We start from the raw sequence: 25,364 nt of genomic DNA on the forward strand, positions 1-25,364 counted from the left end.
AGCATTTCGGTTACGTTAACAAGGATGTAAATCTTGTCTCTTGGATTTCCTCGGGTAATTAAGGCAGAGTCAACTGGGATAAAGGCAGTTAAATATAGGCAGGGTGCTTTTCAGTTAGTATACGTACCGCTTTTGAGACACGTACTTGGTGACGATCGCTTGAGAATTTTAAGTCGCCAGTGGAACAGAGTCAGTGGTTCATCTCACTTGGTCATGGAAGTGCGGATGATGGTTGGACAGGAAGGTGCTTGTGTTCCTGCAAATCGCGGACATTGACTGGCGTTGGCACGGCAGTTACAGGAGAGTCTTGGTCTAAATCTGCCAGAATTAGAACCGGTCGGGAGTGAGTCGTGATTCAGTTGCCTGAAAGTACAAACAAGCAGAAATCCATACGTCTGGGTGCCTGCGTGCATGCGTGCATCTATTGTATTTTAAACTATTTGACGCCGGTTGCGGGTGCCGAAAACCTGAGAGTACAAGCGTAGGCAGGAGGACTTCCCCCTTCCCCGTGCGAGGAGTCGGCCCGTCACTCTTGATTCAGTCACCTCCTGCTCTACGACAAACGGCCTCAGACCTCGGGGCTGACGACCACGGCTGGTCGTTACCTTCGTGACTCTGGCTTCGCTGGGTTCTGCACCAGGGAGCATCCCTGGGGTCCTGGGGTCTGAGGAGGGCGCCCTGTTGAGGGTGTGCTCCTGGGGCCGGAGCTGGCCCGGCCCCTGGCTGGCGGCTCGGGCCCCACGGCATGCTGGCAGCGTTCCGAGAGGAGAAGTCATCGGCATTTGAGGACTGAGGCCGTTGACCCTGCTCTCCTTGGCGGTCGGTGTGGAACGTCTGTGCCGTGATCGTGGGCTGGGAAGGATAAGCTGTAAGGTTGCCTGCAAAGAGGGTCACGGCGTCTCTCGGCATCCATCCTGTGCCCAGTGTGGCTGGACTCTGAGCCCCTTAAAGGCGGGGCCCATGTTGTGACAGGGAGGGACCCTGCCCACGTGCACAGTAGGCCTGTGGGAAGCGTGGGCTGCGGGGGCAGCCCTGAGTTATGAGCCCCTGAATGTTTCTATGGAGACGTTTATGGGGTGAATCACGCAACACGCTGACGCCCCCAGAAATGACCCTGCCTGTTTAGGCTGATGGGTCGGGGGTTAGTCTGTCAACACCAGTGTCACGACCTCGGGCAGACAGAAGCCCACTCGTGTGGCGTAAATCCACACTGAGAAAGTTTGTGTGATTTGTGAAGGTGTGCTTTGTTGGGGCAGCTTGGCTGATGACAAAAGTTGAGTGCATTTTTGTAATTATACGTTGTGAAACACTTATTCAGCTGTCGAGATAGTCTTAAATTTTTTTTCTGCGTTAAAAAAAATTTAGATTAAAGAAATTTTTGGGGGGGGTTGACTGGGTGGCTCAGTCGGTTGAGCGTCCGACTTCGGCTCGGGTCATGATCTCATAGTCCGTGAGTTCGAGCCCCACGTCGGGCTCTGTGCTGACAGCTCAGAGCCTGGAGCCTGCTTTGGACTCTGTGTCTCCCTCTCTCTGCCCCTCTCCCACTCATGCTCTGTCTCCCTCTGTCTGTCAAAAATAAACATAAAAATTTTTTTTTTGAGAGAGACAGAGTGCGAGCAGAGAGGGGGCAGAGAGAGGGGGAGACATAGAATCTGAAGCAGGATCCAGGCTCTGAGCTGTCAGCATAGAGCCCGACATGGGGCTCAAACCCATGAGCTGTGAGACTGACCTGAAGTCTGATGCTTAACCGACAGCCACCCAGCAACCCTAAAAAATAATAGCTTTTAACTTTGTTTGTTTCTGAGACTTTTTTTTTATTCTACTCATCTTGTTTCTTTGGGAGTTTAAGAAAACAAAGCAGAAGCCTAAACATGTATTCACATGACTAGAAATAATGCTCCAGAAGGAGCGTGTTTGTGGGTAATTGGCCACCGCTGCTCGCTGATCTCAGATTCTTCTTGGAGCACCACGTCTGTGGCTCCTCTCTGCTTACTGGGTTCTTCAGCACCCAAGGACAGGCACCCATTCCTGAGAGGGCACTGGTGCCTCTTTGCTTGTAGTTAATGCTAAGTTGTTATTAAAGACCAACACACAACCAAGAACCAGAAGTTAGTGGTCACCGACCTTGAATGTACCATAGCAAGGTTCCCCATCGTATGCAGATCACCTTTAGAAAGCTGGCCGTGCCTTGCCATCCAGAGCGCCATAAGGAGCAAGCCGTCTGCCTGCAGTGACTCAGGCACCCTTTCTGGAGCTGGTCACGTGTTTTCTCCTGTATCAGAACCTCTCTCGCAGCACGCCTGGTGAGGAGACGAGATTGCACTCAGGAGCTGGGTGAGTGTTAACGTGTGCCTCACACACGGGGTAGGAGACCCTGGCCCCTCCTGCACTGTGCAGGGAGGGGGGCCAGGGGTGGCTCTCGTGGCTCCTGGAGCCCCATCCCGGCCCCGTTCTCCAGAACACCGTGAGCACCACCAGGGCGACACGACTCCTGTCCCCTCCACCTCCACGCGCTCTCGTGCGTTTGTTGATTTTCTTGAGCTGTGTTCTCATCTGTGCCCTCTCTGCCCTTTCTGGCCCTGCTGAAGTGACAACTCTTCGAACTTCTGTTGGGGCCGAGACGATTTGAGCTGTGGAAACGTATGCGGAAAGTAAGGGGCAGACGCACGGGGGCCGTTTCTGGTTATGTGTGCGTTGGGTGGGCGCTTGGGCGCGGGGCAGAGCTGTGGAGCTGCGCGGTGTCGCTTCCTGAGGCAGGCTGCACGTACAGCTTAGGATTTGGATCCAGCAGGTTCGGATTTAGGAAGATTGAAATACTCCCTTGGGACCCATAAGTCTGTTGCTAGGCAATATCCTGTGTGTTGAGACATTCAGACCTGGGTCAGTTATGTCTCTACACGTGGGAGATCTTCAGCCACGTGGGGAATCTTTAAAGGCTTGGCCTTTGGTTACGTTGCTTAGACCACGCATCACAGAACGGTTAGCACCGTGTCAACTGTGTGTCAGGATACCGGGTTTTGTTTTTCTAATAGTTGTAGTTAACATCCTCAGATGCGCGTGAAAGCGTTTATAGACGTGTATAAGCTGACCGGCCTCAGTTCCCTTGCACACCTGGAGAATTCTTTGTTCTCTGCGATGACGAACACACCACACACACATTTCCTTCATACGAAAGCGAAGCGCGTCAGTAGCCTGGGCTCCTCTCGCTGCGTATTTGTGATGTAACTTTACCGACATCCAGCGGCAGGCGGACGCTCTTCAAACTCTGCGCCTCTCTTGGCTTTGTTGGCGTGTGTATTCCTCCTTATACTTGAGAAGTGAATTTCCGTAGCTTTCAGAATTTTTTCTGCGAGACGAGGCCTTCTCAACCCAGCCGGAGAAGAGATGGGAAGTATTCAACATTTTACGTGGCATAACTTTTTTTGTGGAGTGGGCGAGGAGAAGTGTGTATGTGTTGATTGTATTTGGCGTAGGTGCAGGTGTGTGTGCAAAAGGCGCATAGCAGATGTGTGTGAAGGTGGGCACACTGTAGGTGTGCAGGTGTATGCGCAGTAGGTGTGTGTGCAGAAGGTGTGCGCGCAGTAGGCGTGCGTGTGATGCTTTCCCATGTAGCAGTAGCAGAACGTTGTGTTTCGGGAGGCCGCGGTCCGCTTTTGCTGGCTTGCCACGCCGGGGAGAACAGTCCCAACGTCTCACGTACAGGGCACACGCTGTGTCGCTTCACTTCTAATAAAAACGTTCCGTTCAAGAAAATGCGTTTCTGCGTTGCATGTCAAACACTCACAGAAATCTTGGAGAACCTGCGTAGCTCAGGGAATTAATCCCTCACGGGAAAGCCTTCCCTAACTAGAAATGGTGGAAAATATAATTGAAGCCGTAAAGGCCAGAAGCGGCGAGTCTGGTGTTGATTAGTTCCAAAAACCTCCTAGAGAAGTCACGGAAACAAGCACGCCTCTCCTGTCGCCTGGTTGAGGAAGCCTGGCCGGCTGGCCATGAGAGGCTGTGGGTCTGTCACCCTGTGTGAGGCGGCTGGCCTGGAGGGGCAGCGGGGTGGGGCCCCGGGGTTCCCTGCTGCTGGCTCCAGTTCTGCGGGAGCCCTTCGGGTCCCCGGCAGAGGCTTGTCGTACGAAGCAACACGGGTGCAAGTGGGCACAGGGCACCCGAGAGTTCGTCCTGGAGGGTCTTGGTCTCTTGTGAGCAGCACGGACAGTCGTTTCAGGCTTGGGGACGATGCGTCGGTGATGCTGGCTGTCGCTTTAGGCCCGTCGTGTGTCCTCTGACTGTCACAGACAGGTCGGTCTCGCGCCGGGCAGTGGTCTGAGTGGGAAGGATATTGACCACGTTTCGCGAGAGGTTGGATGAAGTGATTATTTAAATGTAGTTTTACGGTATTTTATGAGGCTGAAGTGTTGTCGTCTTTGAGGGGCTCACAGAAGTTGAGGCCGAAGGAGCTTTATAACACGCAAAGCGCTTCCAACCGTGTGGCCACACCGTATGCTGGTGGAGTACTCACGGTCCTCCCCGAGCCCCTTTGCTTGATCTCGCATCAGAGTTTTGTGACCAGTCAAGGGAGGGGGCTTCAAATCAAGGGCAGGCCTTCCAGTCAGTTTCACATGTTTAAGAGGTTGAATCAGATAGTTTTAATACCATCAGATCCACAGATTTTATTCATTTCTATTCTCTGCAGCACTTAGTACGGTATTGTTATCCGTTCTTAATGAATATTGATGAATGAATTCAGTAATAATTATTCCAGATTAGCTCGTAGTTAATTGTAAGACGTGCGGATGGAAGGCATTTCCAAACATTTTTAAGCTGTTTAGAAATGGAACATATACTCACTGATGATTTTCATCATGAGTAATAGCCTGGAAACGTATGGGAGAATACTTATCTAATGCTTACAGCTCAGTAGGCTGAAAAGTTGTGACTGCTGAGTAATTGCAAAATTCTCTTTGGTGGGATCCAACTTGTGGAAACTTTTGGGCATGAGGGAGGTGTGGTGATTTCTTTACGCTTTTCTCTCACCATCTTTTTAATGTCTGTTTCTCGCTTGCGGGCCTGCTTTGTCACGGGTGGCGCGTTCACGTGACCGGGTGGGCAGCCGCAGTCCACAGCCGGTGCCCGTGTACCGGGCGGTTCGGCTAATGACGCAGAGCAGCCGGGGAGCATGTGAAGGGTTCTTTAGGCCCGAGACTGCCGTTCCAGGAGCCGTTCTAGTGGGACGGCTGAGAGGAAGCCGGGTCACCACCGCAGCCCTAGGAACGGAATTTCTGAATTTCTGCTAGCAGTGAGTTGGGTGGAAGGTGAGACTCTGGAAGCAAGATGGCCACTGATACCGCTATCATTGCACAGAAGTTTCCCTTCTTCCTCATCAAAGAGGTTGGGAATGAAAGAGGGACACCCGTTAGGACATTCCATTCCCCTTCTGACCAAACCTGGCACTTGCCTCGTGCAAACTCAGGTGCTCTGACAGGCCCCCTTGCGTGAAACCCGAGCCTGTGCCCCCGGCCTCCCTGTGGAAGGAGAGAGCTTAGTCAGTGGAGAACGTTCTCGGGAAGTCGGGTGGGAAGGCTGCCGTCGGCGTGCTGTCGGTCTTCAGGGTCTGGGGACCTCGGGAGCACGTGGTCATCCTGTGGGACGCTGAGCAGGGAGGAAGCAGGGCCACCGAGGACCCACCCCCCGGCCGTTGTGACAGCGAGAGGCTTGCCATGTGCCGAGTCTTGATGGGTAAGAGTCAAGAGCCCGCCTGGAGTCACACTGAGCCCTTGACCCATCAAATGACGAGATTACTACAGAAGAGAAAGTTTTTTTTTTTTTTTTTTTAATGATTTTAATCTTTATTTTATTTTATTTAAAAAAAAATTTTTTTTTTCAACGTTTATTTATTTTTGGGACAGAGAGAGACAGAGCATGAACGGGGGAGGGGCAGAGAGAGAGGGAGACACAGAATCGGAAACAGGCTCCAGGCTCTGAGCCATCAGCCCAGAGCCCGACGCGGGGCTCGAACTCACGGACCGCGAGATCGTGACCTGGCTGAAGTCGGACGCTTAACCGACTGCGCCACCCAGGCGCCCCTTAATCTTTATTTTAGAGAGAGAGACAGAGCACAAGCAGGGGAGGAACAGAAAGAGAGGGAGACGCAGAATCAGAAGTAGGCTTCCGGCTCTGAGCCGTCAGCACAGAGCCCGACGCGGGGCTCGAACCTGCTGACCGCGAGATCCTGACGTGAGGCGAAGTCAGATGCCCAACTGACTGAGCCACCCGGGCGCCCCCAGAAGAGAAAGTTTTCAAGCACAGTAGAACTTCCCATTTGTTTTTAACCCACTTTGAGAGTGAACCGCTGAGTATTCAATCCATTGTGTGTTCATGAGGAGTCTTTGATCTAGAAATCCTAGATCCATTCCGACCACGGTGCCTGGTTAACAAATTCACGCTGCTGCTTTAATGGTGAGCTGAATAACTTAACAGAATCCTACGTTGTCTCACTCACTGGCTCATCTTCGGTACCTGAGGGACAGTGAGAACGCGGGTCCTTTGCTCCCGCATCGGGAGCCCGTGATGTGCACTTGTCCCGCTGGCAGAGGGGCCGGGCACACGGGACCACGCGGGCCGTGTCTGCAGATGCGGGAGGCTCCGCTCTGGACTCCGTGAGGATTAGGTTTAGAAATTTGCGACGGTCCGTAGCAGGGCCGGTGCGAATGCCAGTGTTAACGCTTTGCACAGTTCAAGGGCAGAGGTCGGCTTCTGACCCGGTAACATCACAGAGTCAGCGTGGTTTCCACCCTGTTCTGAGCAGCCAGAAAGGTTCCTGGTTTCCTCTCACACAGGTGAAAAGGGGAACACCTGGAAACACTTCGTGAAACACCACCGTGTCTCTTTTCTGTCCTCTGAGGATCGTCTGTAGTTCGAAGATGAAAGGGGCAACACGCCGCGGGGTTCGGGTGGGAGAGCGAGTGTGACATCCGAGACCGTCAGGCTTGCGTGTGCGCGTGCGCGAGCAAGAGGGAGGCAGGGAGATGAGCCTACTGAACTGACGGCTGCTCCGTGCACAGCATACATTAAGGAGGTGGAAAAACGATCGAGGAATTATTTTCTCGTGCGAACAAATACGGTCCCTTACTTTCAAAATCCAGGCCATTATTTCGTGTTGGCTCCCAAAGTAAAACAAAAGCTTGGACAGCGACCCAGACTGAGTTTTAATTCTGTTTTTTCCTCTGTGCCTCTGAGCGTGTGCAGTTGCTCTCACCGGCGGTTCTCTCTCCCCGTTTCTGCGTCACGAGACGTACACGGCACTCGGCGTCAGGGACGGTCCCGCGCCCACCGTCGAAAGTTGGCCTGAGCCCTGAGTTGGGTGCTCCAGCTGGAGAAGAGTGAAGACGCGTGTGTGCGGCTGAGTTTGCGGCGGAAGCCTGGGGAAAGGTAGCGGTCAGGGCGCGGACCCACGCCCCCCGTGATGGCTGCCGCTGCCTGTCCGCGGATGCAGCCGCTCCCCGGGAGCGGCGCCGGTAGAGTGACACGCGGACAGCCTGGGCCACACGGCCAGACGCTGGACACCGGGTGCGCCCGTGGTGTGCAGGGGTCTCGACGAGGTTCTGAGAGGGGCTGGTTAGTGGGCGGTTCGCTGAAGTAGGAGGGGAAACCTTGGCTCCTTAAAAATAGGCCTTCGTCGGGGCGCCCGGGGGGCTCTGTCGGTGGAGCGTCCGACTTCGGCTCGGGTCGCGATCTCACGGTGCGTGAGTCTGAGCCCCGCGTCGGGCTCTGTGCCGACGGCTCGGGGCCTGGAAGCCACTTCTGTTTCTGTGTCTCCCTCTCTCTCTGCCCCTCCCCTGCTCATGCTCTTTCTCTGTCTCTCAAAAATGAATAAACGTTAAAACAAATTTTTTTAAAAATAGGCCTTCGTGGGGTAACCAGCGGGTAAGTCTTTCTGAGAGAATTTTCTTCCATTTGGGGTGACGCCCTGTCGGCACCCGAGGGAGAAACGGTCCGTGATCAGAGGTGTTTCGGCAAACGCCCCGTCCGGTGGCCGTTTCCGCCTCTCAATTAAGGCTGAGATAGCAAGGATTTAGCTCAACGGTCCTCCTTAGCATCTCAGAGTCCACTGAGGCCTTGAGGGTCCCAGGCCCACGTCGTCCTCACTGTTTCCTGACCGTCTCAGTCACCCACACGTGATTGGATCAGGCCGCGTGGTGCGAGGGGCCGGGGGGGGAGTCGGCGGAGCTGTGCTCTGAGCTGCTTCTGTTTGCTCGTGTTTCTGCTGGCCTGCGGTGCTGAGACAGAAGTTAGCCTCGGAGGCTCTGCTTCCTCCCTGGCAGAGTGCAGCTGATGGTGACAAGCAGGGTGACCTCCGTGCCAAATGCCCGCGCTGCGGACTCAGGCTGGGGCCCCCCGCCGGCCCTGCCGCCTTGGCGCAAACTCACTGGCTCTGATGGGCCCGCTCACCTTTAGGCTGAGTGATGATTGACGGGGGCTCTTCTGATGACCGAAATGTTACCTATGTGATCCGATAGCTATGGGCAGCGTGCAGGACATCCTCGGGAGAGGACACGCTGGGGCCGGGCAGGACGCTGACGTCCCTGGTTAGTGGCTGCTCTCCTGTGGCTCCGCGTGGGTTTGGCCAGCGCACAGGTGCCGGGGGAAGGAGCCCAAGCTCCACGCCTCCCTCTGCTGATCCGCCCTGGGCCGCGGCCCAGCCGCGCCCTCAACCAGGGCACGGCTTCCGCTGCGTGGACTCCCCTCCGGAGGAAGTTCTCCTTGCCATCCGGTTATCTGTGGTGGTTTTCCGTCTCCAGGGCACGGTGGTGCCGCGAACTCAGCCCGTGCTGTGCATGGTGGAGGAGCACGTGGTCAAGTAGGATGTGCCCTCGCTCCTCCTGAGCGTCCGCACTCTCCTCTGCAGAGGCAGCCCGCCCCCGGCCAAGTGTGAAGCTGCTATTTGGGTGGTATTTGACTTGGAGAAAGCGGGGAGAAATGCTCTACGCTGGAAGGTAACACATTTGCGCTGCGTCTGACGCCTGGTGTCCGTTCGCCTCACCTCAGGTGTCCCCTCCACCGGGCTGTTCCGTGTCAGCGTCCTGCAGATGATCGTGGTCCCGGGAGGGCGCGGGTGGGCCAGGATGCAGGTCCCTGCTCCTGCTGAGTTGTTCAAGGTCGACCCTGCAGACCCTGGGCCACGACGAAAAGGCCCGTGTCCTTGCCTGTCTTTCGTTGTCCACTTTCTGAACCCCGGAGGCCAGAAACGAGGTGTCGCACATCAGAGGGCCGAGACAAACGCTCTGTGACACCCGTGGTCACTGTGCTCGGAGAGACCTTCTTCCTGGAGTTGGGATTCAGGGTCTTGTCGGAGGGGTTTTTCCTAAGTGGAACTTGAGATGCGTGTGGGCGAGGTCTTTGAGGAACATCGAAGAGCACGGTGCGTGTCTGTGACGTTCCTTCCGTTTAAAAGTCCTGGAAAATCAGCCCCGGTGGGTCTCGAACCCAAGGCTGATGTATCAGAGGTGCCCGTGGGTCCACTGGTGGGTGTTTTCTTTCACAGCCGTCTCTGAACTCACCCGCAGCGCCTTGGCTGCCCTCTCACCCGGCTGGTCTTCTGGGGATTGGACAGTTCTTAAAATTCCGTCTCCTGAGGGCATCTTTCCCGCGTCCCTGGGAGGAAGGGGAGGTCTGCCCGCTGTCTGCCTCTGTCTGCCCGTGGGCGGCTCTGACTACTGCCACAGACCCTGATGTCTCACAGGCCCGGAGGCTGTTGGTCTCACATCAGGAGCCTCTGTCCGAGGGTCGCACCGCCTTCCTTGGCACACGCGTACGGAGGTCTCCCCCTCCTAGAAGGGCACTAATCACGTCTCGGGGTTTCACCCGCCTGACCTGATCTCCGGACACCGTCACACGAGAAGTCGTGGCTTCGACATAGGGATTTGGGGTGGGACACAAACACTCATCCCATAGCACCTGGTCTATTCCCGGAAAGGATTTGGGACATTGTGACGGATCTCTGGGGGTTTGTGGCTGCTTGTCCTCGGACGCTCGCTTGTGAGCAGACAGTAATCCTCCCGTACCTCACTTCTTCACCCTGGAGTTCTCAGACGCTGCCCCCAGTGTCCTGGGGGAGGGCTCAGGCCCAGGAGGGAGCAGGGTCGAGTGTTCGCCCTGTGCTGGTTCTGGGAGGAGCATGCCCTCAGCACATGGGGGGAGGTGCCTCTTCTGCAGGTTAACAGGGTAACGAGAGCTAGGTCCAGAACGGGCCGGTTCCTAATGGAAAATTGGAACGTGACTGTTTAAGAGACCATCGCTTGTTTTGTCTTGATTTTGCCGGGTTTCTCACGATTGCCCTTAAGCAACGTGAGCAGCTTCAGAGTCCCGCCGGCGTCCAGCTGGTCTTGTCCGCAGCCCGGCCCTGCCGTCGTCTCGCCCGTGTGCCTCGGCCAGTGGCATCTCCCGTGCGCCGGCCGTGTCCGTGGCCCGCCCAGACCCCCGTGCCTGTCTGCACGCTCGGGGGCCCCCGGCTCTGCCAGTGGGGAGAAGCCTGTGGGTTGGCCCTGTGGGAGGGCCGGGGAGAAGGCTGCCCCCCGAGCCACCCGGAGGCCCTGCGTGTGAGCGCCCGGCAAGGGTGGGGGACAAGAGAAGAGCCATCGGCACTTTCTCTGGAAGGAAGGGGCCTGAGCTCCGTCAACCGGAGACTTGACCGGGCGGCCCTGGGCATGGGGTTACTGTGATCCAGCCGAGGGTCTGAAGGTCGGGAGTCTGTTCCCGAGCTACCACCCCGCGATCAGTGCCCCCCACTGCGTGGTTTAGACAGCAGTGTGCTCTCTCACAATCGGGCGGCCTGAGGTCTACTATTCATTGGGGCTGCGTTCCTTCTGGAAGCTCAGGGGGGCATCTTGCCTGCCGCTCCTGGGGGTTCCAGGCATCCCTGGGCTGCGGCCACATCCCTCCACCTCCTCCTCTGTGGTCACGTGGCACCCTTCTTCCCCCGTGGTCCAAATGTCTCTCTTCTTAGGAGGATGGGTACTTTTGGATTGGGGCCCGCCCGACTCCCATGTGACTTCTGCTTATAGCTTAATCTCATCCTCCCGGATCCTGGGTCCACGTTTTATTTACTCGCTTTTTAAAGTTTTTTTATTTTGAGAGAGAGCGTGCGCAGGGGAGGGGCAGAGAGAGAGGGGAGGAGAGCATCCCAAGCAGGCTCCACGCTATCAGCACGCCATCAGGGCCACGTGTGGGGCTCGATCCCACGAACCTGAGATCGTGACCCAAGCTGAAGTCAGACACCTAACCGACTGAGCCGCCCAGGCGCCTCCACGTTTACAGGTCCCCCTTACAGGTACTGGAGCTCAGGATGTGGACGTTCCTTTTGGGGGACACAGATGGACCCGCCGCGTCTCTTCTCGGACCCACGTGCCCTCGAGGTGTGTAGCGACCGGAGGTCCGGGCCGCGGAGCAAGCCGCTGTGAGGTGCCGGCGTGCGGTGACGTGCCGGTTGCGGCGGGGCCTTGGGGAGCGGCCTGGGCCTGCCCGCCGTGTGCGCGTGGCCGTCCTTCGGGGAACACGCGGGGACGTGTGGCGGGGGCCATTTTGCATGTGCCTCCCGGTGCCGGAAGTCAGGGTGTGCTTTGGGACCGGGCTGTGGGGTCGGGGCCGGACGGGGGCGAGGTGTCCGTCCCTGGACGTTCTCTGCTTGGTGTGCAGTAACCCTGGCTCAGCAGAGAGAGCCGTTTCTGAACCTTGCTTTGCGCAGAACGAAGACGCCGTGCCGACTGGGGCCGCGGCACCCGGTGTGAGGCACGTGCAGGCGCGCGTTAGCGGGCAGCTTGTGTGTGTGCCTCCTCCGTGACAGACTGTTCGCGTCTCCCTGCGGACGCACGTGCGCCTGTGACAGGCACCCGTCCGGGTCTCGTCTTTCCCTCCAGAGCCTGCGGGCCGCACCCTCCCTGTGCCATCTCTGGCTTCCCCGGAGCTGGCAGGTGTTAGTCGGCATTTGCATCTCCCCTGAGACACAGATGCTCACAGACGCTTCCCACGGAATTGAGCCCAGTAGGAAGGTGGCATCGCTCCTTCTAGTTCTTCCTCTGGCCACACGGTGAGCACAGCGAGAACTTTGCTTGTTCCGTGCAGTGAGTTTCTAAATCAGCGAAGCGACCAGAGCCGCGGGAGCGGGAGCAGAAGCAGCGTGCGTGGCCGTGGCTGCCGCTTCAGCTCGTCACGGTCGCAGAGTGTGCAGGTTGGCGGGCCGGGTGCCCCCAGGCACCCCTCCCTTTCCCGAGTGGGTGTGACCGTCGCTGCGCCGGGTTGACGAGTCACGAGATCCACGGAACTGTCTTCTGTGTCGCCTGCTCCCCGTCCACCCCGTGCGCCCCTTCTAGAAGCCAGGGGCCTGGGACCCACGGGGAAAACTGGAGGTCTTTGCACTTGACTTTGAATCATTACCCTCCCCAGTCCCCACCCCCCACCCCGCCCCAGTCTACTAGGAGGTTGTAAGACACGTGGTTAAGGTTTGTTCCCAGGAATGCTGTCCTATCTGGAGCGACGGGGGACGTGTGCCAAGTGTCTCCAGACGTCCTTCTCTGCTTTACTGTGTTTCTTTGGGTTTTGCTTTGCTTTCTCCCCAGAATGCGTTGGAGGTTTGGGCTCCGATGCCGGAACAAGCCGCAGAGCAGGCGGCACAGACTCTTTATTGCTGCCTGCCGCCTAGCGTCCTTACGTGAGCGGGGTCCGGACGCCGGCCCCTGGGGCCCTCCGGCCCGCAGGCCTCCGAGGAGCTTTCTCTGCAGGTCTGAGGAGTGACCCCGGAGGAGCGGTGTTCTGCGTCTGCCCGTGACTCCCTTCTGTCGGTGCTCATTTCTGACCGTCTGCTCACGGCGACTCGGTTCACGAAAGCACTCAAAACGGAGCCTGGGAAACAGGAGTGTTCCCGTCAGGGGTTTAAAGGCTTAAGGATGATCATTTGTTTCTGGCGTTTGCTGTGCAAACGTACGAGAAAGATGTGGGGCTGGCGGACCTCCTGGCCGGTGGTGCTTGGGGACATCCTTGGGACAGGCTGACGGACCTGGTTCTCAGCTCCTTGTTTTCCTGTCACCGGGAAGCTACTTCTTGCCTTCACATTTAGATTTGAAAAGATTGCTCTCCCTGAGTCTGTTTCCTTAACAAGTCGGATGCCAAAATGAACGACAAAAACAAGTAAGCGACCTTGCGTTCCAAGACACCTTTGGATTTCCTGGCCTCATCTTTGTTCCTGGCCACACACACTTAATTAGTCAGAAGTGGGTCTTAGGTTTTGTTTTGTTTCATCTGAGCACATTCCAGCTTGGATTTGGAATTTTGTATCTAAACATTACTGAAAAGTTCTTGGACTTCTTGAGTTTATTTTAGGTTTGTAGCTGTTTTGTATTATTTCATTTGAGCATTAAACAGTCTCACAGTTGGCACCATATAGAGGGAAACCGGATGGGTGCCCTCCGAAATCCGGTGCTCTTGGATCCAGGAGTCCCTCCGTAGGCTGCTTCAGACGCATCCCCTATGCCATTAATGGTCCCTCGTCTGCCAGTGACGGGCCTGTCTCACTACTGTGCGGGGAAGCCCTGTCCGTGAGGCTGGGAAGGCGGCAGGTGCGTGCGTTCTCCGCGGGGTGGCCGCGGGGTGCTCCCAGGTCAGCCGCAGGAAGCCTGGAGGGATGCTTTTGGCTGCTGGCCTGGGAGCTCACTGCATTCCTGTTAGATTTTTCTACATTCCCGACCCTGTTGGAAAAGGCCACAAACACCAAGGTGGGAAGGAGCCGGGAGCTCACCATCGGAGACGTCCCGCTCATTCTAGGGCAAGAGGGAGGCGGCGGTGCTGGGCTCTCGCCCCCCAACAGGGCAAGGATGGGCTGCGCGCTTGCGGTGGGTTCGTGGTGGGGCGCCGTGATCCGTGCGACAGTGGCACGTGACCTCATTTTTGCTGCTCTGTATTTTCGATTTGACGTAACTAGGCTTTATTCCTCACCAGTTTGAAAGCAGGTCCAAACGTACACATCGTGTCTCCGCCTGCTGTGTGTTTCAGGCGGCTGCTGGAGCTTTGAGCTGCTCTCAAACCATGGCAGGCAAATGAGATTCTTGTGTGATTGATTTCTGTAGTGTTTTTGCTTTCACCCGCTTCACGTGAAGTGTGTTATCCTAGTAAATCACAGCTGCGGCGGGGGCACGTGACAGAGTGGACCGTCCCCTGCCCGCTGGCCTCCTTGTGAGTGGCTCCTGCTGAGAGCCTCCCCGAGGCCCTGTGGGGCGCCACCTGCCGGGCCCTCTCCTCTTAACCGCTGTCTCTGTGCCTCTCTGTATGCCCTGGTCCCGGCCTGCCTTGCGCTGGTCACCGACACCTTTCTCTGCCCTGACTGTGGCCTGGAAAGGAGGGGTCCTGTCCCAAGCCCCGCTCGGTTAGTGCAGCTCAGTCTTTGGTCGGCAAACGGCGCTAGGTGAAGGGCAGACTGATAAACTCGCCGGTCGGTGGGTTTCCCTCCTCGTCCCACAGGGGTGCCGGCCGGTCAGTGGTCGTGAGCTGCCCTCGGTGCACAAGCTCGCGGAGGTTCTTTCGAGCCTGCTCTTAATAAACGTGTTCCGATGCCTGGGAAACCGGTGATCTGTAACTTGGCCGTCCTCCGGTCCGACCTTCTAGACCTTCTCCTCCTCCGTCCTCCCTTCAGGGCGAGAACAGACTGCCGTGTAGGTCCAGGTCGCGGATGCTGTTTTGTGGCCCCGGGTGAGACGAGGCCCCCACGTCTGTCTGCCGGACCGTGGTGTGACAAGGAAGCCCTGAGAGGCCGGCTGGCTGGGCTTGGGAGGGAGCTCCCCACGGGCAGAGCAGTCTCTTGCCCGCCCCTTCCCCCCCGTGTGTTTTCTCCCTCAACCTCCCCTTAAGAGAGCTTTTCCAAATTTTGAGGACTACCTGAAAAGTGTCGCAGATCGCTTCTGTGTGGCAATGTCTCTGCCCGTGGCACAGCCCCGGCCAGGGTGCCGATGTGTGTGGAGGTCAGCCCGTGGTGGGGGACGTGCCCTTCGAGGAGCCGAGTGTAGCTGCAAGGGAAGCCGGTGAGCAAGGCCAGGCCGGGGCGGGGGCCTGGGTCCCGGGTCCCGGGGGCGCTGTCCCCACCCGGGGCTGCTGGAGGTCGGCGTGCGTGAAGCCGGCCTGGAAGACGCTCTGTGATCCGGGTCTCGGTGGAGCCTCCCCGCACAGCTTTCTCCGCAGCCAGCCCGGCTCCTGACGCAGCCCCCCAGCAGCCTTTCCGTCCCCTGTGGTCCCCCGAGAAGTTGTCCCCCTGCGGGGCTCTTGCCGCCTCCCTTTCTCCTGGGGCAGCGCGGCGCCCCCTTCCGGCCACGTCCCCAGCCCTTGGCTTCGAGGTCCCCGCGGTGAGCAAGGGCAGGGCGCTAAGTGCCCGGAAGGCCTTTCCCACCAGTCCTGTGCGCGTCGACTCGGACTCATTCCCGACTCGGCCGTCAGGAGCCACCAGTGCGGGCACGTTGAGGAGGTGTGGTGTTGGGAATGGAGTCTCAGGTGGAAACGTTTTCCTGTCTTTCCTTTCACTCGCCAGCCAGGCTGGGGATGTGCCTCCTTCGATACCATCAGGAAGCGCGTTCGATGCTGCGGTTTCTGACGTTCCGGTTCTTGCGATTTACTCAGTCGTGTGGCTCGTGTGAAAAGTCACCTCGTTGGCAGTGCTGACAGGGAACAGTTCGCCCTCAGGAAACCGTAACCTGCCCTCCATCGAAGGGGTGGTGGCTCACGGCCAGAGCCAGAGTCAGACGGAGCCTCGCCCGGAAACGGCCCCACGACTGCGCGGCTTTCATGAAAACATAGTTGCGGTCTGACCCTAAACCGGCATATTCAGGGATCTTTTGTATCGCGCGGTGGTGACTGCGTTACCTCGTGCTTTAGCTCCCGGGTTTCAAAATGTTGTGTGGTCTTTAAGTTCAGTCTGGGGTGCAGCAAAACCATGCTAAGTGGGGCTGGCTTCGCTGCACGGGTCCCCCGCTCCGGCCCCTCCTCCCGTCTTCTCCCCCCACCGAAGGGCACCGAGGACACCGTAAATGTCTGTGCGGCTTTGAGAACTTACCACCAAGTGCTTTTCGTCTTTTCCCCCTTCTGGTCTAGCCGTCGTGAGGCCGAGTTGCCGCCCCTGTGCGAGCCCTCCCCTGAGCCACACACCTGTTCGCGTGACTCCGCCAGTTAGAGGAGAGGGAGTGGGGGCCACCCCTGCCACGTGGGGGGTGGAGGTACGGAGCTCAGCAGGACCGGGTCCTCTCTCTGACCGTGAGCAATCTGGTGGAGAGTAAGTCTCGGGAAGAGAAAACGTGAATGCTACGGGGTCTTTGGTTTTCTCTGGTTTTTTCAAACCCTTCTTTCAAACACTCGTTGGTACAAATGGCTCATGATTATGGTGGAAGAGGAGCCGTCGTCGTTGTTGGGTCAGCCCTTGGAAGTGGGAGGCCAGCTCCTTGGAAGGAGACGGCCGAGGAGAGGCCACCGTGTCGTGCGAGTGTCCTGTGGCTGCGGTGACCGGTGAGCACACGCCTGCAGGCTCACGCCGGAGGCTTATTCTCTCATGGTCTGGACGTCACAAGCCCAGTGTGGGCTCACGGGGTTGCCGTCACACTGTCACGGGGCTGGCTCCTCCCGGAGGCCCCAGGGGCGAATCGTTTCCTGTCTGCCCCAGCCTCCAGGCCTGCCGCACCCTCGGCGGGTGGCCCGTCCTCGTCCCCCGTCCCCCGTCCTCCAGGCCAGCGGTTGGCCCCTCTCTGCCCCTCCGCAGCTGGGAAACGTGGTGTGTGACGTGGGGCCCACCTGTTGCCGCAGGACACTCCCTGTCTCCGTGTCCTCGCCTTTGTCCTGCCTGCAGGTGCTTCTGCCACATCTAGGACGTGGTTAGGGTTAGGTTAGGGTTAGGGTTAGGATCTGGGGGGTTCATCTTCCTGGCACAGCTGGCTGGTATTAGAACACGACACTGCCCGCAAGTGGTTTCTGAAGACACACGAGGAGGGGTGGTTGAGAGCCGTCTGCCGTCTTCTTTTCTGAGAGTTGAACTCATCTGTGTTTTTCCAGCGGCAGACGCATCGTTACAGAAATAGAACTTTTGCTCGTCAAAAACTACAGTGCCGTTTATAAACCACGGACTGTTTTTATACAGACTGCTGGAGATCTGTATCCGAGCCCGCCTCTCCCGGGCTGAGCAGCCCCTTCCTCTCTCTCAGTGCCCTCGCCCTCTTCCTCAGCTCTGACCGCTGGTGCGGGAGGCAGTCGGACCGGTCGGGAGGCACGGTCATTCCCGCCCTACTGTGGACCTCCGGCAAGCATCCGTGATCCCGTGGACGCATTGTTTGAAGGGGGGTGGGATACGACCCCCGGTACAAACACGCACGGTTCACGGCAGCTCCCTCGTGAATGCAAAGCCACGGATGCCCTCACCCCTACCTCCCCGTCCGGCCTGTGGGGCAGCGAGGCGGTGGCCCACCTGCCCAGCTGTTGTGGGGGGGTGGGGTGGGAATTGGGCCTGGGGGTGGGGTCGCTCACGAGTGGTGGGGTCACCCAGAGCCCATCCCCCGGGGCCTCATCTGCCCCCTCCTGTCGGCACGGCCCACAGTGGGTGTCCCGGGGACTCGGGGCCTCCTGTCCCCCGGGGATTCCCCTCCATCAGTGTCTCAGACCTCCCTCCGGATGGCAGCTCCTCACCCTGAGCCCCTCTCCGCACCGCCCGCAGGCGTGCGGTCCCTGACTCAGGCACGTCTCCGCTTTGCTTCATAACCGCGGGCGTCCGCTGCCCCGTTTCTTTGTGTGCCTGGCTCTTGAGCACTCTGGGGGCTCCCGGCGGATGCGGGTCGAGGACGTGCCGCCGTTTTCTGTCCCCTCCAGGCTGCCTTCAGGCTCTGCCCCCGAGAACCTCAAAGAGCAGTGGTTTCTGGGAGGTGTCCGGGGCTCCTGCCTCTGTCCCACGACCCTCTGCCTCCTTGCCCCTCTCCCGGCACCCTCGGCCCCGTCCCTGAGCTCACTCGTGTCCAGCGTGTGGCTGCTTGAGGGAGTCACTTGCACGCGTTGCACAAGTCGGTCACGCCGCGCACGCCCAACGCTCACACTCGCGCCGTACAGGCGCTGGGTTGCCGGTGGGATGTCATTCCGGGGTCATTCACGAGACAGACGGGCCCCGCGGCGTGGTCCTGGGCCCGTGCCCCGTGGTTCACGTGGTCACGGCAGAGTGGCTCCGGTGTCCGTGCTGACGGGGTCTGCTTTGTCTCTCCAGGTGCTGCAGGGGGCCCAGCTGATAGCCGTGGCCTCTTCCGACCCTGCTGCCGCGGGGGTGGACGGCTCACCTCTCCAGGGCAGCGACATCCAGGTCCAGTACGTCCAGCTGGCTCCGGTGACTGACCACACCGCTGCAGCTCAGGTGGGTCCCACCCCTCGTGGAAGCACACACCCTGTCGGGATAGGTCCCGGGGCTTCTGCAGCTCTGATGAGCACAGCCTGGGCGTTTCTCCTTCTGATGTGCCCCCGCGAGCAAGGTCCGTTGTCACGGAAAGGCACGTGACTTGGACACGGGCACCGACGTGGACAGTAGTTTTTGTAAGTGCCCGAAGCAGTGAAGGCGAGGGCTTGGTTCCCGGCCCACGTGCCGCCAGGTGTTCATCTGTAAGATCAGGGGCCAGAGTCCGGTTGTGCCTCTTGACCCCACGGGGCCAGCTCCCGGGGACTGCAGGACAAGAGGGTCCCTGTTTACCCGAGGTCTCGCTGCTGCTCTGAGAGTGGCAGGGCCCAGAGGTCAGCACTCATGCAGACAACAGGCTCTGCCTTTGTGGCCTTTGTGGCTCGGCCTTGACCCTTTCCCAGGGGCGGGTTGTGGGTCCTTGTCCCCAGTGGCTCTTCTCTGTGGCACAAATGCAGGATGGCGCTTCACTCGGTCCTGAGGGGCCCCGTCTGGCCTGGTTTCCAGCCTCCCGCCTGGGCGCCTCCTGCGTGGCAGCCGAAGGCCTCTCTGGGAGCCACACGGGCGTTGGGGCCCAGGGTTCCCTCTGCTCAGTTTGTGTGTACTCCACGCACCGTCTGATGGGCTGAGCGCTGGCTCCCCGGCCCCCACCTCCCGTCCCAGAAACCACTCGTCTCCGCGCTCTCCTAGAAGCACAGGAAACGGTCTGGACACGTCCCGAGATGTCAGATAAGGGGGCTGCTGCTTGGGGATTTGACACGTTTGTAGAGCTGCCCCCTGGTGAGTGCGCTTGGCCGGATGAACACCGTGAATGACCTTTCCTCGGATCTCCTGGGTCTGGGGAGCCAGGCCCGGCCCCCCACGCTAGGGCCGAGAGCCCACTGGAGGCCTCCTCGAGGGGACGGCATGCTCTCGATCCGATGGGGCGACTGTGTGTTTGTGAGAGTAACCTAGGATGGGTCCCCGGACCGCGGGGGTCGCTGGCACAAAGCTCAGGCCGCGGGTGGCCCGTGTTCTGAAACCTCGCGGCCTTCCTGCCGAGCCCAGGCCGAGACCACCTCTGACGCAGGACTCCCGTCTGCCCCGAGCGTTGGCCGGTCGGCTCCTGCCGGCCTTCTCGTACACCCTGCCGTCCTCTGGGCCCGCTCCTGTACTCCTGCATCCCGGCACTGGGGAGCGGTGTGTGTCTCGATGCCACGGGCCTCTGACGCCCGGAACCGAGGCCCCGGGTTTCCACGCAGCCCTCTCCCCTCTCGCGCTCCGCTCGGGCCCCGTGCCGGTGCTGTGCGTGTGCTCAGCTCTCGGCAGGAAGGAAAATTCTTCTCTGCTTTCCTTGCAGCCTCGTGAGGTGGTTGCCGAGGAATGGAGTTCAGTGGGGCCAGCCGGGGTGCTCGGGGCGACCTCGTGATCGGGTGGCCGGCCGGGTGGACTAGGCGCTCCCGGGAGACTTCGGTTTTTTACCTCCTAATGCGCGGCGAGGCCCCAGCTGGCAAACGCGATTCCTGGAGAAGGCGCCGCCTCTCCGCCTCTCGGTCCCCACCACCCGCCAGGCTACCCCGGCCACTCCCACGTGAGGGGCCACCGCAGCCCGGGCGCTTAGTTCACCTCCGGTGTGGCTTTTGTGCAGCGGTGACCGCAGCGGCCCACCCCACCCTGGACGTGAACCAAGAAGGGTTGGGTGTGACCGGGAGCCCACGGCGTTGGGGGATGAGGTGGCATTCTCTCTGGCTGGCCCATTTCGGTGGTTTGAGCATTAACTTGTCCTGGAAGAGAGAGCCCCTCTGCAGGCCCTCCTTGTCCCACGCCGGGTGGCTCGTGTGATGCCCCATGTGGTCGTAAGCGGGGTCATTGCATGAAGGCGGTTCTCCTCCCCGCTGCCCAGCAGTTGCAGGAGGGTCACACGGCGTGCGCCACAGCCCGGGGATGCCGTGTGCCGAGCTGTCTCACCGGCCCGGGTCCGCGGTCATTTGACACATTTCAGAGTGGAGGGAGGCCGTGTCCATCTTCGCTCTTCGCCGCCCTGGGCTTCCTGTCTGTGTTCTTGGTCCACATTCCTGCCTGGCCGGTCTCAGGGCCCACTTAGCGCGTCTGTATAAGAACAGGCCAGAGAATGAGGTTTGCACCCACTGGGGTGTTTTCCCTGTAGCAGACCCCACTCGGCATGGGCTTGAATAGTCAGTGGGTTACACGGCAGCAGGGTGGCCCCAGGCCCGGCCCCCCACGCATGTCCCCGGAGCCCGCTGCTCCTGTCCCCTCACCTTCCGTGGCCCCGCTGGTGCCTCACACAGACGCGACCACATCTGCAGAGGGAAAGGGCTCCTGTTTCTTCATCGGCACCAAGGCCTCCACTCCTGTAGGTTTCCTCTCGGTTCGGGTTTGCCCATCAGAACAGGGTCACATACCCGAACTCGCTCCTGGAAGAGATGAGAGTCCCCCAGGAGCCCCCCAGGGGCTGTAAGAGCCGTCTAGCTCCTGAGAGGATGGGCTTCTCTTGGGCAGGAGGCCAGGGCACTGGCCCCATGGAGCGGCCAGTAGGAAGGGCAGTGATTGCCTGTGCCCAGGCAGGTGCCCGAGTTCTCACCTGTGTGGGTGCCCAGGGCTCCCTGCTGCCTCCTTTCCCTCAAACGTCTTGAAAGTTCTGACTCGTCTGCTTGGAGCCCTTTCTCTACGTTTCCTGCCCAAGACACAGGTCTAGTGCTGCGTTTTGAGGACACAGGAGAAGGGAGGGGTCCTCCTCAGAGCGTGGGTGTCCCTGAATCCCAGGCAGGTCCCCACCTCATCTGTGCTCCGCCTTCTGTGCACCTGGGTCCAAAGCTGCCTTTCTGGTTTTTCAAGGATGGGGAGGGACTCTCGCTCCCACAGGGGCCTCTCTGCCCGGCCTGTAACCCACCCTGCCCCCTCTGCCTGCAGCCGCCAACACGGCTGAGTCCACTTTCCCAGAAATTTCCCAGAGATGTGTGGTCACCTCCGCTGTGCCTCGCAGGTTCATGCTCTGGCCGTTCTTGCCCGCCCTCAGTCCTGGGCTCCATGGGCCGTGTGGCTCATGCCTGTGCCACGTCCTTCCACTGCAAGGGCCCCTCCCGCTTTCAGGATGCACCGCGTGCAATGTCATTTGATATTCAGATTTCAAAACTGAAGCCTTAAGTCTGCGGTAAGAGCTGCAGGGGGCTCCTGCCCGCCAGCATCGTGGCTGTCTGCCTCTTTCTTCCTTCACACCCGCATGCCTGGCCTCTGCAACCAAGTTTCCTCCCAGGGCAGCCGGAAACCCACCTCTGAGGGTCCGATCTTTGTGACGTTGCCTTTGGCCAAAGGTGTAGGGGAGCCTGAAGAAAAAAACCCAGTTATTCTCTGTTTCGGGGCTTGTTCGGGATGATTTAACTGGATGATTGGTGACTTACTCCAAGTCGTATTTTTCCCTTTATCTTAAAACTGTGAATATGCATTTAAGGTCCTTTTAATATCTGTAGATCATTGATTAGAACTTCTCTCGTTAAGGAGAGAAAGGTGACTGCCCCTGAAACGTTTTCTGGAACGTTGGGGCAGTTTTTATAAGAAGGCAAAATGGTGACCGAAATTCTAGGTAAATAGGACGGGTTAAGTACTCCAAAGGCATTCCCCAGTGATGCGCAGGGGTGGGACCGGGAAATTAGCACAGAACCTCGTTGGGCCACAGAGCACGTGTGGGGAGGGTCGGTGGGTAAAGAGGGGCCACGGCCCCTGGGAGAGTCTTCTCCCAGAGCGGTGAACCTACGACTCTTGGCCCTCCCTAGCCCTGTTGTGTGTGTTTGTTCCGTGCGCGAGAGCCATTGGTGTTCTGTGACCTGTGAGTGACCTGGATGTGACCCGGACTTGCGTTGGTGGGTACTTTTATAGAAAGCCCTCCTCTCTCCCCTCTTGCAGACGGCTGAGACCCTGCAGCCCACCCTGCAGCCGGAAATGCAGCTTGAGCATGGAGCGATCCAGATCCAGTAGGCGGGCCGGGCCACCCACCCACAACAGAACCTAAGACAGAGCCGCTGCCGTGCTCGGCGCCGGCCCCGGCCAGCCACCCTGTTCTCCACGCGCCCTGGTCCCATGGCTTTGCACGGAGGTGACTGCACGTGCTCTGTTCGAGTGCATCTGAAAGCCTCACCCGCCGGGGAGGGTGTCCCAATGCATACAAGGTGACAGTAACGGCCGCTGCCCCTGCCGGAAGACCCTTACTTTTTGTCCCACTGTCGGCGTCTAGAGAAGAGTGGGGAGGCACAGCGTGCGTTGCATCGAGTACGTGCGGAAAATCAAGAACTACGATATTTTTCTCTGTTCAAACAGCTTTTTTAATTTGCTATGGTGTTTATAACAAAAAAGAAAATTGAAAAAAAATGGAGTAGCAGAAGCCTTTTGCTGTGTGCTCTGTTCAGTGTAACGAAAATAGGTATTTGCAGAAGACAACTAACGATTTTGATGGAAATATTGCTTACCTACTTTTCTAGGGGGAAATGCTCTCAGAACTGTTAATTATGCATTTCTAATGAAATAAAATGTATTTATGACCACAGCAGCTTTGTATCCTTTCCTCTTGAGAGGTGGTTCACCCTGAGGCTGGCCTCATTCCTGGCGGGTGCTTGGGAAGTCACCCGATAGGCCCTTTCAGCCGTGCTGACGCTGGAGGCAGGGTCCTTGTCAAAGAAAGGGTCGTGGCTGTTTCTTGCAGTCCGGTGTAATGGGGCCCGGGAATGGCTTCCCCAGATGCCAAGCACCGCGCCATGGCACGCCCCCTCTCTAACACGGGTGCCCCTTGGGACAGCGTGAGCCTGTCTTGGTATTGGGGGAGTTTCCGCAGGCAGACTGTGCTGGTGAATGACACGGGCCTCTCCCGCTGTACGGAGTTACAGCTCTGGGGATCCTTAGGGAAACTCACACCCAAAGAAGCATGCTTTAGCGTCTATATCTCAAGAAGAAAGATAGTTCCAAAACAGAAGTCCCAGAGGTGCTTTGCATGACGTGTCCCCGGCAGTGTCTGGGCCGCTCGGTCCCCTCTGTTCTGGCAGTTACCCTGGCGGCTCCGGGAGATTCCCATCAGGAAGTTGTGTTCACCTACTCGGGCGCGCTCCAAGTTGTCATCTCAAACAGTTGGTATCTCCCACACCACCCCGTTGGGGGTTGCTGCGCCGGGTAGTTTAGACCAGCGCCTGCTAAGGGGTGAAGGCGGGCTCAGGCAGCAGCTCCCGGGAGTGGGGCGGTGCCTCCGCGTGCCACGCCTCCATCCACCCTCCAGGGACGAGCAGAGCACCGTGGGGGGTGAGGACAGTCCCTGGGAAGGGTCATCCTCCCGCAGATGGGAACGGGAGAGAGGACTGGCTCCACAAGGCTGGAGGAAGATCCCGTTTATGCGCTGCAATTGCGGATGGAGGTTAGGGGAGAAAGATGACGTTTACAGGATTCCGGACACAGAGCAGATCCCAAGGAGAAGTAAAAGGAAGCTAATGCTTGCACGCCCACACATCGTTAAAGGCAGAGTTCACTCTGAAGGCAGCCGGAGAGAAAGGACATTCCCCCCGCGGTGGGGTGGCTCCCAGCAGCAGCATGGGCCACCTCTCCACGCCCACTGGAAGTCGGGAGCACAGGCTGCTGCCAGCAGGGCACTGAGAGAAAGAACTTCTCGACGCCAAATTGAGCGTTCACTAAAACTGAATGTTGTTCAGGGATACTGGGGACAGTCGCCATCGGTCCCGGCGTGTCCGTGCAGGGGTACGGCATTCGTACACCCGAGAGAATTGAAAGCACACGGCCACACGTAAAAACATGTTCACAAATGGTCGCCGTGGTGTCATTGCTCACGGCCCAACAGTGGAGACGGCCACGTGTCTCTCGGCAGCTGAGTGGGTAAGCTGAATGTGACCTGGCCACACACAAGATGAATTTTATTTGGCCATAAAAAGGAATGAGGGTCGGACATGGGTTATAACACAGGCGAGCCTCAAAAACGTCCTCCTGAGTGAAAGAAGCCAGACACAGTAGGCCACACATCACAGGCCCCCGTTTCTGTGAACCGTTTCGAACAGGCCAGTCGGCAGAGGCAGCAGAAGCAGATCGCTGGGCGCAGGGGCCACGGAGGGGAGAGATGGGCCGTGACCGCTCGTGGGGGCGGGCTTTTGTGTGGGGTGGCGAGAAGGTTTTGGAATTCAGTGGTGATGTTGGCCCAGCTCTGCAAATACACCAAAAGTCACTGAAATATACACGTAAAAGGGTGAAATTTTTGGCATATCAACTGTATCTCAAAGCCATTAAAGAATTGGATGGCATTTCAAAAACCTCTCATAAACAAAATGAAGGTATTACCTACAGATGATCCCTCCCATAAAGGAAATTGCAAGGAATTTTCTTCAAGAGCAAGAATGTAGACCCAGGAGGAGGCACACACGGTAATGAACACAGGTAATGTCTAAGTGCCCTGCCTAAAACCGTCTGACATTGAAATTTTCAAACACGATAAAATACTGGAGAAAATTGCCTTGTAAGTTGGGACAGGCAGGAAGGAGCTAAACTTTTAAAGCCCCTTTTTATTGCCCTGGAGACAAAGGATCAAGATCCCGTACGGTTTTAAGATGCCAGGCTTAATATCCTTGACAAACATTTTTAAGAAACGCAGTATAGAGGAAGTGTTAGGCGTGGGGTATCTGAACAACGTGCCGAAGAAACTCAGCCGAGCTGACGGCACAGCGCTGCGTCCAGCGGTCGAAGAGTGCGCAGTCTGCCCGCGTGCCAGACCATAAAGAAGGTCTCTACAGACCGCCCAGGGCTGAGATCCTGCCGCCTGCAACTCTCTGACCACGTGGGATTAAGTTAAAAGTTAATGAGAGGAAAGGAGTGTGTGTGCAAAGGTTTGCAGATTAAGTAATGTGCTTTTAAAGTCACCCGTGGGTCAAATAAATGAAAATCGGTATTT

General features: G+C 58.1%; 1 protein-coding gene across 4 annotated transcripts in view; it reads left to right on the forward strand.

Moving 5' to 3' along the window:
- The window catches only part of LOC122494586 (BTG3 associated nuclear protein), a 114,060-nt gene extending 91,087 nt beyond the window's left edge, over nt 1–22,973 (forward strand). For all 4 annotated transcript variants that reach the window (XM_043599848.1, XM_043599850.1, XM_043599847.1 and 1 more), the window contains 2 exons: nt 18,257–18,400; nt 22,337–22,973. In XM_043599848.1, the coding sequence (XP_043455783.1) occupies nt 18,257–18,400; nt 22,337–22,408 (216 nt within the window). In that variant the 3' untranslated portion in view covers nt 22,409–22,973. The remainder of the gene's footprint in view (nt 1–18,256; nt 18,401–22,336) is intronic.
- The last annotated feature ends 2,391 nt before the right edge of the window (nt 22,974–25,364 follow it).

This window comes from Prionailurus bengalensis, chromosome E2 (assembly GCF_016509475.1).
Source record: "Prionailurus bengalensis isolate Pbe53 chromosome E2, Fcat_Pben_1.1_paternal_pri, whole genome shotgun sequence".
Lineage (NCBI taxonomy): Eukaryota > Metazoa > Chordata > Mammalia > Carnivora > Felidae > Prionailurus > Prionailurus bengalensis.